The sequence below is a fragment of the Dunckerocampus dactyliophorus genome, chromosome 10 (genome assembly GCF_027744805.1).
Source record: "Dunckerocampus dactyliophorus isolate RoL2022-P2 chromosome 10, RoL_Ddac_1.1, whole genome shotgun sequence".
Lineage (NCBI taxonomy): Eukaryota > Metazoa > Chordata > Actinopteri > Syngnathiformes > Syngnathidae > Dunckerocampus > Dunckerocampus dactyliophorus.
The window spans coordinates 15,885,427-15,900,328 of record NC_072828.1 but is presented as its reverse complement, the minus strand read 5'-3'; the positions used below and the strand labels follow the sequence as shown (position 1 = coordinate 15,900,328).

Sequence of the window (14,902 nt, the reverse complement as noted above, 5' to 3'; positions counted from 1 at the left end):
ATGAACGTTTCCACAATGAAAGCGCGATGCTCACCAGTCCAATTCATGGCATCAACTGAAAAAGAAACGAAAAACAATGCATTATAAAGAAACAAAGCAAAATGGCATTGTATGAAAAAAATGGCATTGTATGTACTTTTCGAAAATAAAAACACTTTTTTGTTTCTTTACTCTATTTGCCTTTTATTTAACCTACAAATGTGTCAGATCATTTTGCCTGACCCTGTAGTATAAATCCAGGATTTTAATACTACAGCATCTTTCTTTTATGGATGTTGGAATATTTGGAATATTTCGCAAAAATGTGTTGGCCAGTACATTGGCCAAACGTTTTGATAATATTTAGTGAGATTTTGTAGAAATAATATCATAAATAATAAAAAAATAATACATAATATCAAAATAATATGCCCTCGTTGCTTTTATTTGATGTCAAAACAGAACTGTTTTTTTATGTTTGTTATGTACATAGGGGAACCTCAATTTGCGTCCATGTCAGCGCAAATTTTGTCTCGGTTTGCATACATTTCTCGGTTAGCATACAATATGCCACGTGTCTTGTTGTGTTAATATACTGCATTATTCCAACTGTGCTCGTAATGTATTTTTACCACAAAACACCTGTTAGCAGCCTGTGTTAACTAACATACTGTCGTTACGCCACAAGTCTCTGCTTTTCTCATTGATTAGAACCACAAGATGGCCCGCTACAGTGCCAAAGAAAGTTGCCAGTGCCAGCAATTTGAAGGCGACAGACACTATTGAATTCATTAAATAACGCATACCAAAACACAAAGGTGGTGTCTGTGTAGATCTCTGCTCCCCACCTCCATCGCTGCTTCAGCAGTCTTTGTCAACACTCAGGCCTTCAATTAAGTTAAAAGTGATGCTAAATCTGCATTTATCCCTTACCGCCATCATTTATATGCATTTATATTATTTTTTTATTGTATTCTGCATGTAAACTAATTGTTAAACTATAAAAAAGTGTTTTGTGCTAACATTTTTGGGTGTCCGGAAGAAATTATTTGGATTTGCATTATTTCTTATGGGAAAAATGTATTCGGTTTAAGTACGTTTTGGGTTTTTGGGATTGTGACAACTCCTGGTTTAGGGGAAATATTTCATGAACACCCCTAGTGAACATATAAAAAATTGCATTTTGCATAATAACGTCGGAATTGTCACAACAGTGCATGATATGCTGCTCAGCCTCCAAATATTGCTTTGCATGATGGAAGTTAAAGGTGCTGTTTTTTGTTGACAAGCAAATGGAAGCGATGTTGTCTTCTCCATTGATGTTCTGACATTTAAAATGGGCAGGAAGAATCACAAGAGCAAACATCGCAGAAAGGATGAACCTCTTACGACTCTTAGGTGGACATTGTTGCTATTTTTGTGTCAAGGCCATGCTTTTTATCTGACACCTCTTTTTGCAAAAAGGAATGTGTCTCAACAACTACAGCTTTCTTCTAAGCCCCTCTATTTACTGGTATATACAGCTGTGTATTAAAAAAAGTAGCAAGACATTCAGCTATCAGTGACAAATAAACTGCCAACATTGATTCCTTGTCTTTACCGCGATGCACCTGGATTGTGAATCTGCCAGCTAAACCTACAATGAGTCCAAGCCGTGAATTTGCTGATTAAAGGTGAGGTCTCGCTTATGAAATCGACAAAAGCCCTGTTACTTTTTTTTTTTTTTTTTTTTGTTGCTGGCTGGTGACACTCATAAGCATCAATCTCCCAGCACAACAGGAAAGATTGTTGATGGCAAATGAAAGAGTGAAGTACTGTATATCATTTTGCTTTGCTGTGTTTACATGGTGTATTTTGGTAGTAGTTATAGTTTACTAGCTCATATTTTCAATTCTAGGCTAAATGATAGCTTTGGTGTTTGTTCCTGTGCTTGGTGAATTACAATATTTATGATTAATTATTATGAAGTAGAGGATGCTTCAGTGTGCAGTGACGCTGAAATTAGAGAGTCATTCTTCCTCGCTGAATGGTTTGGTCCTCAACTATCATTATTATTTTATGAATGTCTTCTTGTCAAACTCTAATAGGGGTTCTGCAAAAAATAAATAGATATAATAAAGTTGTTACATTCTAACTTATTATTATTTATGTGAACGCACATTTCTCTTTTTCAACTTTATGTTTGTCAATGAGGAAGATACCGTATACAGTAGCTACCCATTCCAAGGTTCCTTCTTGAGTTCAAGTTTCAACAATTAATATCAAAATCTTTAGCGGCTAAAATAATAACTAATCCGTTCAGTCATCGTTCAATTCCCCGTAATCGATCAAGCATATGTATTCAAATGCCTGCGCCTTGTTCTGATGCGGTTATGGTGGAGGTTCATGAAGTAGATGAATTGATAGCTATCGGAGGCGTAACAGCATATCATGCATCCATCCTGCAAACTACAAGTTTTGTGTCCTTCCAGGAAAGTAAAAGTGATGAGAAGATGATGTGACAATAAAGAGAATTATGCGGTTATTTCAGATATTGTAGTTTTGTGTTCCACATTCCACATTCTTTCACATTGTCCACTGTTTACACCAGATCAGCGCTCATAGATGGCTAGATAGATGATAAAACTCAAAATACATGTTGACCACTAATGTTCTTTGTTTACATATCAGACATGTCAAGCAGTAGTGGAGGCATAGCAGCACATCATGCGCTGTTGCGACTATTTGTTGTCCCACAAACTGTTAGTTGTAATGTGGCTACGAGGGGTGCACATTAAAGATTTCCACTAAACCGGAGATCATCCGTCTATAGATACTGTAGATTGATGTCAAGCAATCCAAAATACACATCCACCTTTCATGTTCTTTGTTTATCAGTCATGTCAAGTAGTATTGGGGGCTTAAAAGCATATCATGCACTGCTGTCACTATTCCAGCATTTTCCTGCAAAAAACTGCTTGTTTTAATTCGGTTCATTAAGGATTTTCCTGAATTTGCAGTTAGCGGGAGGCTAAAATTGCACATTAAATCATATTTCTACACATGACTAGCTATATAGAAGAGGCAATACCATTCACGTAAAACAGTATTTGAGGAATAGCAGCACATAATACACGGTTGTTGCTATTCTAGAGCTTTATCCTGCAATAAACTAAAAATAAGAGTTTGAAAATACATGCAAATCCCCTCATGGTTTTTATTTGTTCAATATCACTGGAGGCATAGCAGCATATCATGCGCTGTTTTGACTAGCTCTGCACGTTTTAATATGGTTACGGGGGGTGTTCTTTAAAACACTTATTCTAGGAGGCTGCAATAGTATATTAAGTCGTTATTGTTGTCGAAACCTACCATAATAGATACATATCATAGCACTGCATATCATGCACTGTTGTGAGTATTCCTGTATTAGTAATACTGAAATATGAAAGCTGCCGGCTAGAAGAGCTCATTAAAGATTGTCGTTACCCGTATCCAGTTGGAGGTGGCTGAACTTGCACATGTATAATAATACTGACACAATCCTGTGGCTATGTATCCTCCCTCCTTACTCTTCCGACTTCACATCCGGCGAATGTCACCTCTTTCCAACCATGAAGTCATTTTTGATTTGCAAACACCTCTCAGGCGATGATGTGCTTATTTCTGAGGTTAAGTCATAGCTTGTGACGCAACCTGTAGACTACTACAGGCGAGGTCCTTCACTGCATAAAGTAATGGGAGACGTGTTGGGCAAGACTATTGGAGCTCCACTAGGAAGTGGGTCAAGGGGAAATATTTAATGAACATCATTGCATTACTACAGTATTTCTCTCTTTTGTATTGTCTTCGCACCCAGCTATAAGTCAGTCAGCAATAACAGTAAGGATGCCGTCTTCTCCATGTACACCATCTCTTCCTCCCACATCAAATCCCGCCTTTGAATCAGCCAGCTCGACTCCATGCGCCAGCGATGATGCTGTCACGCTGTGTTATCCAAACAGACTCAAAACACCGTCAGCCCGCAAAAGCCGCTGTAATCCCGGCCTGCATCGCGCCAACTTGCCAGCGTTCACAGCGCCGCATCACTTTGACAGCATCACCTCTCCATCATTATTTCATCTTCTCTTTGCATATTTCGGAGTGAGCTCTCCATCCTGTCCCCCTCCCACCCCCTACCCCCACCCCTCCTGTGACCTCTTGCCAAAGCCGTGAGGAATTGGCTTCGTTGTTGTGCTGCTGAAGGATTTTTGGGGGTGGGGTAGCAGCTGCAGTTTAATGATTTTGCCTGCAGGGCCAGATCAGCCAGAGAAATGCACTTACCATTTTAAAGCAGAAGAGGAACTCTCACCTTCTGCTTTTTCCAAGTGAATGTACATACTTGGCAGTGGGAGTGAATTTGGATTCCAGAAAGCTCATCTGAATGCCCTTCCCATCCTTCCTGTTTCTCCTTCATACAGTCTATTGTGTCCTACCCCTGCAAGATCCTCACAATTAGCATCATGGGCTTCACTGCATTCTTGATAACATGTAATCAATTGGCTTTAATTAGAACTGTTTTTTCAGGAAGCCTTCTAATCTCTCCCGCACTTTATCTCAAGGTTTTTTTTTGTGTGTTGTGTTAGTATGCGTGTTCTTGCCTAACCTTGCCTTGCCCTCTTTCTGTCCCGCTCTCTTTGTCCTCCAGACATCGACGACTGCCACTCGAACCCGTGCCAGAACGGAGGAACCTGCATTGATGAGATCAACTCCTTTGTGTGTCTGTGTCTCCCCAGCTACAGCGGCGCCACATGTGAGAAAGGTAACAATGCGCAGAGAATTGCTACTTTTTCAAAATGAATTATGGGAAACGATAGACTCTTTCACACAGAGATTCCGCAAAATGGCCTCAGCAGAGCCGTAATAGAAGCTCTGGAGTTTATTTGCCCAATGTAGATCCCAGCAAAGCGGGGCATTGCCATAGGTGTGTGACAACGTCAGCGTCTGGTGTATACAAAGAATACAATGCTTTAGCGCAGGGGTGTCAAACTCAATCACACAGGGGGCCAAAACTCAAAGCCTACTTTAGGTTGTGGGCCGAACTGAACATTACCCTTCACCCCACCCTTCAACTTTGTATCTTTCCGATTATATATCCTTATATTTTAAACACTTGTATATTTCTGCATTTTGAAAGTATTAACAAGCTTAAAAGCTTTTTTTCCTATTCACCAACATCACTGGTGGACGAAGGACACTCATATGCATCATCAGTGCACACACACAGATGCTCTTTTGAAGTAGTAAACATGACAGGACATGCCCCAATAATCCAGGCTGAAAAATAGCAGTTAGTATGTTCAGGTTTTGAGAAAATGCCTCATTAGCACTGACGAGTAGGTAAGTAAGCAGCCGACACACCTTTTATCTCGGTTCCCTGTGCAGTGTCCGGATTGGAACACCCCTGTGGTTGCGTTTTTAGCTTGGGAAAAAAATGCACATGGCAGCTGGTGAATGTGTGTGTGGACATGTGCATTTTTTCGTGTCCGTTCATTCCTGCTTCAATTTTCTACTTTCAGCCAGTCTGCGGATATACGACTATGGTTGTTTTGGTTATTGTTGATCAACCACCTCTTTGTCATTCTCTCACTGTCCGGGCAAAAGCTACAGTATTTTATATCAACACAAAAACATCACAATCTGTGAGATGTGTAACTGGGAAGAGTTTGCAACTGTGGAATGGGCAGATTACGCAGTACGCAGTACGCTTGCTGTGGTCTGTTTAAGGTGTTATTTTCTACAGACAGGGTGTAATATACTGCTCAAAAAAATTAGAGGATCACTTCGAAAACACATCAGATCTAAACTGGGGGAAAAATGATCTTGAATATGTTTCCTGATAATAAGTGGGTGATGTATTAGTAACAAAATGATGCCACATAATTTGATAGAAATGAAAATAATCACCCTATAGAGGGGGGAAATCAAAGACACCCCAAAAATGAAAGTGAAAAAATGATGCAGCAGACTGGTCCATTTTGCTAAAATGTCATTGTAGCAACTCAAAATGATTCTCAGTAGTTTGCGTGGCCCCCACGTGCTTGTACGCATGCCTGACAACGTCGGGGCATGCTCCTAATGAGACTACGGATGGTGTCCTGGGGGATCTCCTCCCAGATCTGGACCAGGGCATCACTGCGGTACCAGGTGCATGGAGGAGATTCCAGGAGACAGGCAGTTACTCCAGGAGAGCTGGACAGGGCCGTAGAAGGTCCTTCAACCCTCAGCAGGATCGGTATCTGCTCCTTTGTGCAAGGAGGAACAGGATGAGCACTGCCAGAGCCCTACAAAATGACCTCCAGCAGGCCACTGGTGTGAATGTTTCTGACCAAACATCAGAAACAGGCTCCATGAGGGTGGCCTGAGGGCCCGACGTCCTGTAGTGGGCCCTGTGCTCACTGCCCAGCACCGTAGAGCTCGATTGGCATTTGCCATAGACCACCAGAATTGGCAACTACACCACTGGTGCCCTGTGCTCTTCACTGATGAGAGCAAGTTCAACCTGAGCACATGCGACAGACGTGAAAGGGTCTGGGGATGCTGTGGAGAACGTTATGCTGCCTGCAACATCATTCAGCATGACCGGTTTGGTGGTGGGTCAGTGATGGTCTGGGGAGGCATATCCCTGGAAGGACGCACAGACCTCTACAGGTTAGATAATGGCACCCTGACTGCTATTAGGTATCTGGATAAAATCCTTGCACCCATTGTCAGAACCTACGCTGGTGCAGTGTGAAATGGGTTCCTCCTGGTCCACGACAATGCCCGACCTCATGTGGCTAGTATATGTAGGTAGTTCCTGGAGGATAAGGAATTGATACCATTGACTGGCCCCCACGTTCACCTGACCTAAACCCAATAGAACACCTCTGGGACATTATGTTTAGGTCCATCCGGCGCCGCCAGGTTGCTCCTCAGACTGTCCAGGAGCTCATTGATGCCCTGGTCCAGATCTGGGAGGAGATCCCCCAGGACGCCATCCGTAGTCTCATTAGGAGCATGCCCCGACGTTGTCAGGCATGCGTACAAGCACGTGGGGGCCACACAAACTACTGAGAATCATTTTGAGTTGCAACAATGACATTTTAGCTAAAAGGACCAGTGTGCTGCATCATTTTTTCACTTTCATTTTTGGGGTGTCTTTGATTTCCCCCCTCTATAGGGTGATCATTTTCATGTCTATCAAATTATGTGGCATCATTTTGTTACTAATACATCACCCACTTATTATCAGGAAAGATATTCAAGGTCATTTTTCCCCCAGTTTAGATCTGATGTGTTTTCGAAGTGATCCTCTAATTTTTTTGAGCAGTATAGTTAAAGTGCTGCCATTTTTAACCATGTACAGTTAAATTATTTTGACTTTTGGTCTGAATCCGGCCCCCTTATTTAGAATGGTTGTGAATTTCATGCTATTTACAATATTATTTCCACTTTCAAAATGCCAGAGGAGTAGTTTATACCGGAGGAATCGCTTAATTACGCAGCTGACTGTAAGCAACTTTGTTTGATAGGTCCACGAGGCGGGCCAACTCAATTTTTCAAACAGGTCCGTGGGCCGCACAAAATTGTAGCGCGGGCCAGATTTGGCACAGTTTGACACATATTCTTTAGAGCGACAATAGCTTTGAACACAACAGGGCAGGAGAAATGAGTCTATGATGAATAAACTTCACAAACCTGCCGCGGCATTGAACAATGCTCTTTTTTATTTTTTATGTTACCATTGTAAGTTTGAATTATTTTTTATAGAAAGAAAGTTTTTTTTGCTATGAAATAGCAAATGTTGCCTTAATATAATACAATACCATATTAAATGCCACTTAATTCCGCAAAAATGCCTTAATACTGTATAAATAATAATAAAAAGAATAGTATCATTTACAGTATATGCAATTATTATAAATAATAATAATAACATAGGTGTTGCCAAGAAATCAGACAGGCAACTCAGTTAGCGGTTGCTCTTCGTAGGGCAAGCAACCATATTTGGTTCCCTACCTCACATACGATCACAACACATTATGCATAAACATCTTCATTTAACTACAGCAGGACCTGTCCGAATTTGAAAAAAACACCTAATTCTTTCTGTTCATCAACAACTCCCAACTGAAGCAGACAAATCTGTTGCAAACCAAAGCAGCCTCATAATGAAACAATAATCCATTCCTCCGCTTCCCTCTGAGGGCAGATAATCTACGAATTAACAGCAAAAAGGCAGCGTTAAAAGGATTGTGTCTAATTAATCCTGAGGTGTCTGGCTGCACTGCGGGTGTGTGCTGCTGACCAAAACTAAGCAGGAAGAGGCAATCTTTAAATTATAAATCCTGAGTCAAAAAGTGGGCGGCATAGCTGTTTTATACAAGAAGTGCTTGTTTTTAGATTGTAGCTTGAAGGGAGCATGCTGATGAGGATGTGTTGGTGAAGTTGGCTGAGAGACCATTAAGTTTACCTCAATTTAAAAAAGATGGGTTATACAGTGCATTGTGGTTTCCCAAAATGATAATCCAGTGTTTCTTAAAATGTTTTAATCCATACAATTCCACAACATAGAAGTAAAACTTAAAAGTTGTGTTAAAATTGCAAAGACATGGGAAGTGGATTTTACAGTGTATTGAAGTCAGCTTCCATCATGTCTGCAGGAAGCAAAGCTGCACACCTCCAGACGATATTCATATGTTCAACTGGTCGCCTACACTGAGCTAGTATGATGACTTTTAAGATGGATTTACACTACATGCTTCTAGTGATCCAGTTCCGATGTTGTTTGGTCCCATGTGGCCCAGTTTGGATCGGCACGGTGGCAGTCAAAGCAGAATGGATTTCATTGTTAACCTCAAATCCGAATCAGGTCTTAATCATATGTGGATTAAAGTCAGATTTGACAATTTTGATACTGAAAAGAATTAAACAAAATTTAGTTTAGAAATCTGAACTGTCAGAAAGCAAATGTTGGTTTACGTTTACGTTTACTGTGCTGGTGTGTGCTTGTTTGCATGTGCTTCAGGCATGTGTGCATGCGGGTTGTTTCAGGTTTTCAGTAAAAAAGCGAATAAGTGATATCAGATATGGATCACTTCAAAGTACATGTCAACAGAACAAATAATCATAAGTACTAAATTTATATTGATATCAAGACATGCAGTGTAAACCCACCAAGCCTTGACAAAACACTAATTGTACCAGTACATCAAATAAAAAGGTCTTATCCCATGAAGAATTCCCAGCCTAGTTAAATTTTCGAAGTAATTCCCACTATAAATCCCACACAGGCAGGTTTCAATTGTTCACGTGTACACTAGATCATCTTGTTTGCCGACGCTAACAAGGCGACGATTGTTTTAGTCCTGAGCGCCTCGACGACAAGCCAAAAACCAAACAACTGGATTAACATTGAACGCAAAGTGATTGATGCTGCAAAACTTCATTTCCGTGGCATTAAAACGTCTGCATTGTCGCCACGTGCTATGTATGAAAGGAACGTGACGGCAGCAACAAGCGGGATGCCAGCTGACATCAGTGGGCAGGAAAGATGTGACGACTTTTGAGTGTGTCGTCAGAGGCAGAGGCAGACGACATGTTGCAGACACGCTGAGAATAACGAGGAGGGGAAGCGGTGGCGTGAAGCATTTTAAAAAGAAATCATTCCTTCTGTCACGGCGGATCACTTTCTCCCTGCATCTCTCCTTTTCTGTGTAGTGCTGTACTGTACATCCTCTTTCCTTACATACAGCCCTTGCATTACAGGAGGCCACCTGTTATTATTTGCCTTCAGTGCTAACGTAGTATGTTCTTCACCCCAAGTAGCTTTTTTTGTTTCCTTCATTGCAGTATCCTCCACTTTTAGCCGGTCCCTCACAGGTTTCCCATTCACTCCAGACTTTCTTTCTGCTGCTCGATTACCGTTTTCGGCTGCATATTTCACTACTTGCAGCTTGTAATCTGCAGAATATGATTATGCTTGAAAGGAGAGAAACTTATCTCTTGTTTGGGTGTCTTTATTCCAGAGCGGGCAGCAACATCTTGTCTCTAGCATAGCGACAGCGCAACTGACAGCTCCATACAACAGACATACTCCACAGATGCCTAACACATTAGTGCCATGGAGGGGTATGGAAGTGTAACAAGTGTATATACTATGTAACACTGGCACACAAGCCCAGGGCACCCTCTCGTGGCTGTCAGTGTAAAAAAAAATATATGTATATATATATATATAAGTCGCTCCAGAGTAGAAGTCGCAGGACCAGCCAAACCAGGAAAAAAAAGTGCGACTTATAGCCCGGAAAATACGGTACTTATCTATTTATCAGTGCTCATGTCAAACTTTATCAAAATGTGACCATGCAAAATACATATTTTGACCTGGAATTAAATAAAAAATAATTAACTAATTAATTATGTTCAATATTTCTAGTTGATTAAGATCAAACGCTTTATGTTTTTTAAGTGTGCTGGAGTAGGTGGTACATGGCTTCAGATCAAATGTCTGAAGGGGTACGAAAGCTCATGTCACGATCCGGTTTGGCTGTCGGAAGCTTGACCCCCGGTATGCACAGATGGGGCGTTTGGCGTGCAAACAAAAAGTCTTTAATTGTACAGGTGCAGGAATAAACAAAAGGCGACAGAGGAAAAGGCACCGATACGGAGACAAGGAACAATGGCAACATCAACAGTGGCAATAACGACTATGAACCAGCGCCGTACGTCTGACGACGCTGGTTTTTTAACCGCCACGAATGATAATTGGCAACAGCTGCGCGGCCACCAGGTGTGAAGCGGCTGCCTCTTCCACCCGGCCGGAAGTATACATTGCCAAAATAAGAGCGCAGGACAGGAAGCACTCGCTCCTGTTTCGTGCTCCTGTCCTGCAAAACATGACAGCTCAACTGTAAAAATTTTGGGAACCGCTGTTGTAAAGCCATGTTTCCCAACTCTTTTGGCTGCGGGACCCACTATCACTGCTCACTGACAAGTGGAGACCCAAATTGCAGAAATTTTTTAACTTAAACTTCTCTAACATCTTATATTTAAAGGGACTGTTTACAATAGTTAGGCAGCTGCCTACGCACCCACCTCAAGGTACATTCACGGACATCGGGTCATTACATTTTTTATTACTATTTTTTGCCTTGGCAAAGACCTGCGACCCGCTGGAAACGGCTCTGCGATCCACTTTTCGGTTACGACCCACCAGTTGGGAGTCAATGCTGTGAAGCATGACTCTGGAATACACCAAAATTATCAAACGGAATTTCATGGAATTTCAATTCTGCTTCCTTCAATTAAAATTTTAATTCCAATTCTACTTCTTGTTTGAAACTTCAATTCAAATTCATGGAATTCTATTGGAATTTGGGAGACATTCTGAATTCAATTTTGAATTTTGCACAAGCCAGGTAGAGAAGTTGCTCCAGCACGACGGTGCTCTTCTTGGCCAGGAACTTTCGGATGCTCAGGGTATTGTGAGTAGGCGTGTTGTCATGGTGATGCAGCCACGAGTTGTCCTGACACAACTCTTGCCTCTTCTCGCGCACTGAATGAAACAAAACGCCGCAGGATCTCTTTGTAGACATGCTGGTTGATTGTCTGGCCCTGTGGCGAGAACGTCCAGTGGACGATGCCCCTCACATCGAAGAATGCGATCAACATGATTTTGATTTTGCCCTGAGCATCCTGCAGTTCCTGGGCATGAAGAACAGCTCTCTGGGTACAAAGGTTAGACTGCAGGGGGATTACTTCAAAGGGGAATACTTGCAGTTTGTAGTTTGGATTTGAAATATATCTTTTGTGACACACCTCATATAGTGTGGAGAAGTTTTTTTTTATTATAGAAAAAGTATTTTAGAAATAGCCTCTATCAGAGTCGAACCTGTGCCATTATAAAAGGTTTATCACGATGACTTCTAATTAGGGATGAGCGAGTACACCACCGCTGTCTGTATCTGTGTTTGTATCTGTTCACCCATCTCGGAGTGGGCGTGGTTGTATATTTTTATAATTTGGGGCTTAAATTGGTACATTATTTTAAGCCTGAAATGGACATGGATTGATCAGAAGTTGCTATATTGTTTATTATTCAGCTACATGTGTACTGTGTACGTGTGTAAGTGGTCTGTAAACTTATTATTTCATTATTTTTTAATGATCTGTGTGAAGTTGGAGATTCATGCAAACAACCAGTGGTGGCAAACAGGGAAATAATCTGTCAGCCTTGTTCACTGTAGTTTTATCAAAAGTACCGCGACGTTAGAAGCAAGCAGACGGGGGAAAAAAAAAAAACAAAACACTGGCAGGGATCGACGCAGCATAAGCCGTTTACAGCTCTGTCTTGTCAAATGCACCGCATACGTAACGAAACAAGTTTGCCGAGCAACTTCAGATGCAAGCTGAGCCGAGGAAAACCTAAAGGAAAACTTAAAAATAACAGTTCGGAGTGGAGCCAGTGACCAAAGTGACACGAGCCGTTTTCAGACCGATATACAGCGAAATAGAGAACGTGAGCCGGAGTCGATCCAAGCAAGCAGAGGGTCACTGTATGTATTGTGCTTGTGTGTGAAAGAGTGACAGGCGTGGCTCCTCTCTCCGGCTGTAGCGAGCGAGCTAAAGCTCAACTTTAACTCATGTAGGACCACTAGACAATGCGCAAGCTGTTAACTTAAGTACGACACACAGGACAAGTTGACCAGACTGAAAGGCGACCCTTCTTTGAAGACAAAATCAGAGGCAAAATACATCTTTTTGAATTCATCTTTTCATAATCTGTGAAATAGCAACTGGCTAATGACTCTGCTTCATTGATCACCATTATCTTAACATTAGCACCATAACTCCTCCTCTGTTGTTTGCTGACCTGCTAGCACTCTTTGAGACACTTTTTTTTAGCTTGCATCTTGCATCCAACTAGGGCACTGGTGTGTGTGTGTGAGTGACGGGAAGAAAAGCTCCGACTCGCTTGGCTTTTTCAGACTTTTTTTCTAGCGTAAAATGCTGTGTTATATACGAGTCGGTATACTACCTGTGTCACTAAACGAGCAGGATTATCCTCTGCAGGACCCCTTCCCAATATGATTTATGACTTCTATTTGTATTATAGTGTGTTATTTACAATGTTGTTTTTTGTGGAGGGGGGGTTCCTGTGTCCTTGTGCCTGATATGCTGAGAGCTATCAAACAAAATGCCCTTACGTATGCGCATAATGACAATAAAGACTTCAGTAAAGAATCCAGTTACAATCCCACACTGCCCTCATCTTCACCTCAGCCTCGTCCATCCGCATCAGTCCACGCTGATCAGTTCTGCACGTTTGGCCCTTTGGCTGATTTACTGTAACATCCATCACTTGTAATTGTGAGAATCACAGTCTTAGGGCAATCCATTAATCAAGGCTACATTAATTATTCCACTGACACTCTCTCACATGCTCACCTTTGTCTCCAACCATTAGCAAGCTCACCCTCGTTCCCCTCGCTCTTTGTCTTGCAACCGGCACACACCAGACTGCTTGTAGGAAAGACGCTAAAGGATGCATCTCACACACACACACACACACACACACGCTGCTCCCTCGACTTAAAAAAGTAGAACTGGCTCATGTGGATAAATGAGCCCATCAGTCAGTGGAAAGCGCGAGGCCTTTTCTTCCCTAAATGCCGTTCTTCTAAATTCTTTGGGAATATTAATCGCTAGAACGCAGCTCGTTTCTCCTCACAGCGTGACAGAGAGCCAAAAGGGGATGGGGTGGCAGAGGAGGAAAAAAAATAAAAAGAAAGACAAAATGAATAATGTCTAAATATTTGAAGAGGTTGATGTGGTGTCAAGCTTTGAGCCTGGCTCTGTCAGCGAGAGGGAGACTAAATCAGCAGAGACTAAGCTGGAGATCTGAGCGAGAAGGAAACATGCCGCTTGAGCTTTCATCTTGCATTCCTCTGTTTCCGTTTCTGTCCTCTGTCTGGCTGTAGTTTGCATTCGATCATTCTCTGTTGGCTATATCTGTGTTTAAAAAAAAAAAAAAAAAAATTTAATGAATAATTGGTAGTGCCGTTTTGGCCGCTGACTTTCACACACTGTTTTCGGGCTGCTAGAAGCCCCGGTCCCCGCCACACTTCCCTTCCCTCCATGGAGCATCGCCGGGCCTGCTCCCGGCAGAACACCTTGCCACCAGGGGGGATGCAGGCTTGTGAAGAGTATTGCCAAAAAAAAAAAAACACACACAAAGCCAAAGAAAAAGCAAAAACATACAGAGATTATCCTTCGACGCTTGCAGAGTTGAAATCTCGTGAAATTGGGGACATCATGCACAATGGTGGTTCAAATTCCCAGCTTCTTTCGACTTTAGAGGGCACGTTTTTCCTGAAAACATTGCTTACGTTCCAAAACTTAACAAGAATTTGACCTCAGGTTTCTTCTGTGTTGTTCTGTTTTTGGAATGATTTTCTGCTTTTTAAAGTTTTTAACTTTCTTTGGTTATGGATAGTATTGAAATATGTATTGAAGTATGTATTGAAATTGTAAGAGATCTTTGAGTGAACTTTGAGTATCATTTGAGTATATGATTGTCAGGCTGAGTGTCCTGGTTTTCTGACACCCCAGTATTATCCATACATTTTTATTCTAAAGCACAAGGTTATAGGGCACCCGAAACAGATGAATGTTAACAAACATGTCAATACAAGCATTTGATATGTTTTGCTTTGCCAAGAAAATGTGAAGTTATTGCATCAAGCTCATATGAATCCTGCAAAGCACATCAACCTTGCATCACAAATGTTGGAAATCACATTGAAGATGTTATATAGTATTACAATTGAATAAAAATAAATGTGAATATCTCTAGCACATTTTTAAAAATACAAAACACCTTTTTACCCTTTGTATTGTAGCCTATGCTGTACATACTGTA

The 14,902-nt window shown here is 41.5% G+C and overlaps 1 protein-coding gene across 2 annotated transcripts in view; it reads left to right on the top strand.

Annotated features, from left to right (window-relative positions):
• Positions 1-14,902, top strand: part of ncanb (neurocan b) — a 202,194-nt gene that overhangs the window by 162,286 nt on the left and 25,006 nt on the right. For both annotated transcript variants that reach the window (XM_054789127.1, XM_054789128.1), the window contains one exon: positions 4,646-4,759. In XM_054789127.1, the coding sequence (XP_054645102.1) occupies positions 4,646-4,759 (114 nt within the window). The remainder of the gene's footprint in view (positions 1-4,645; positions 4,760-14,902) is intronic.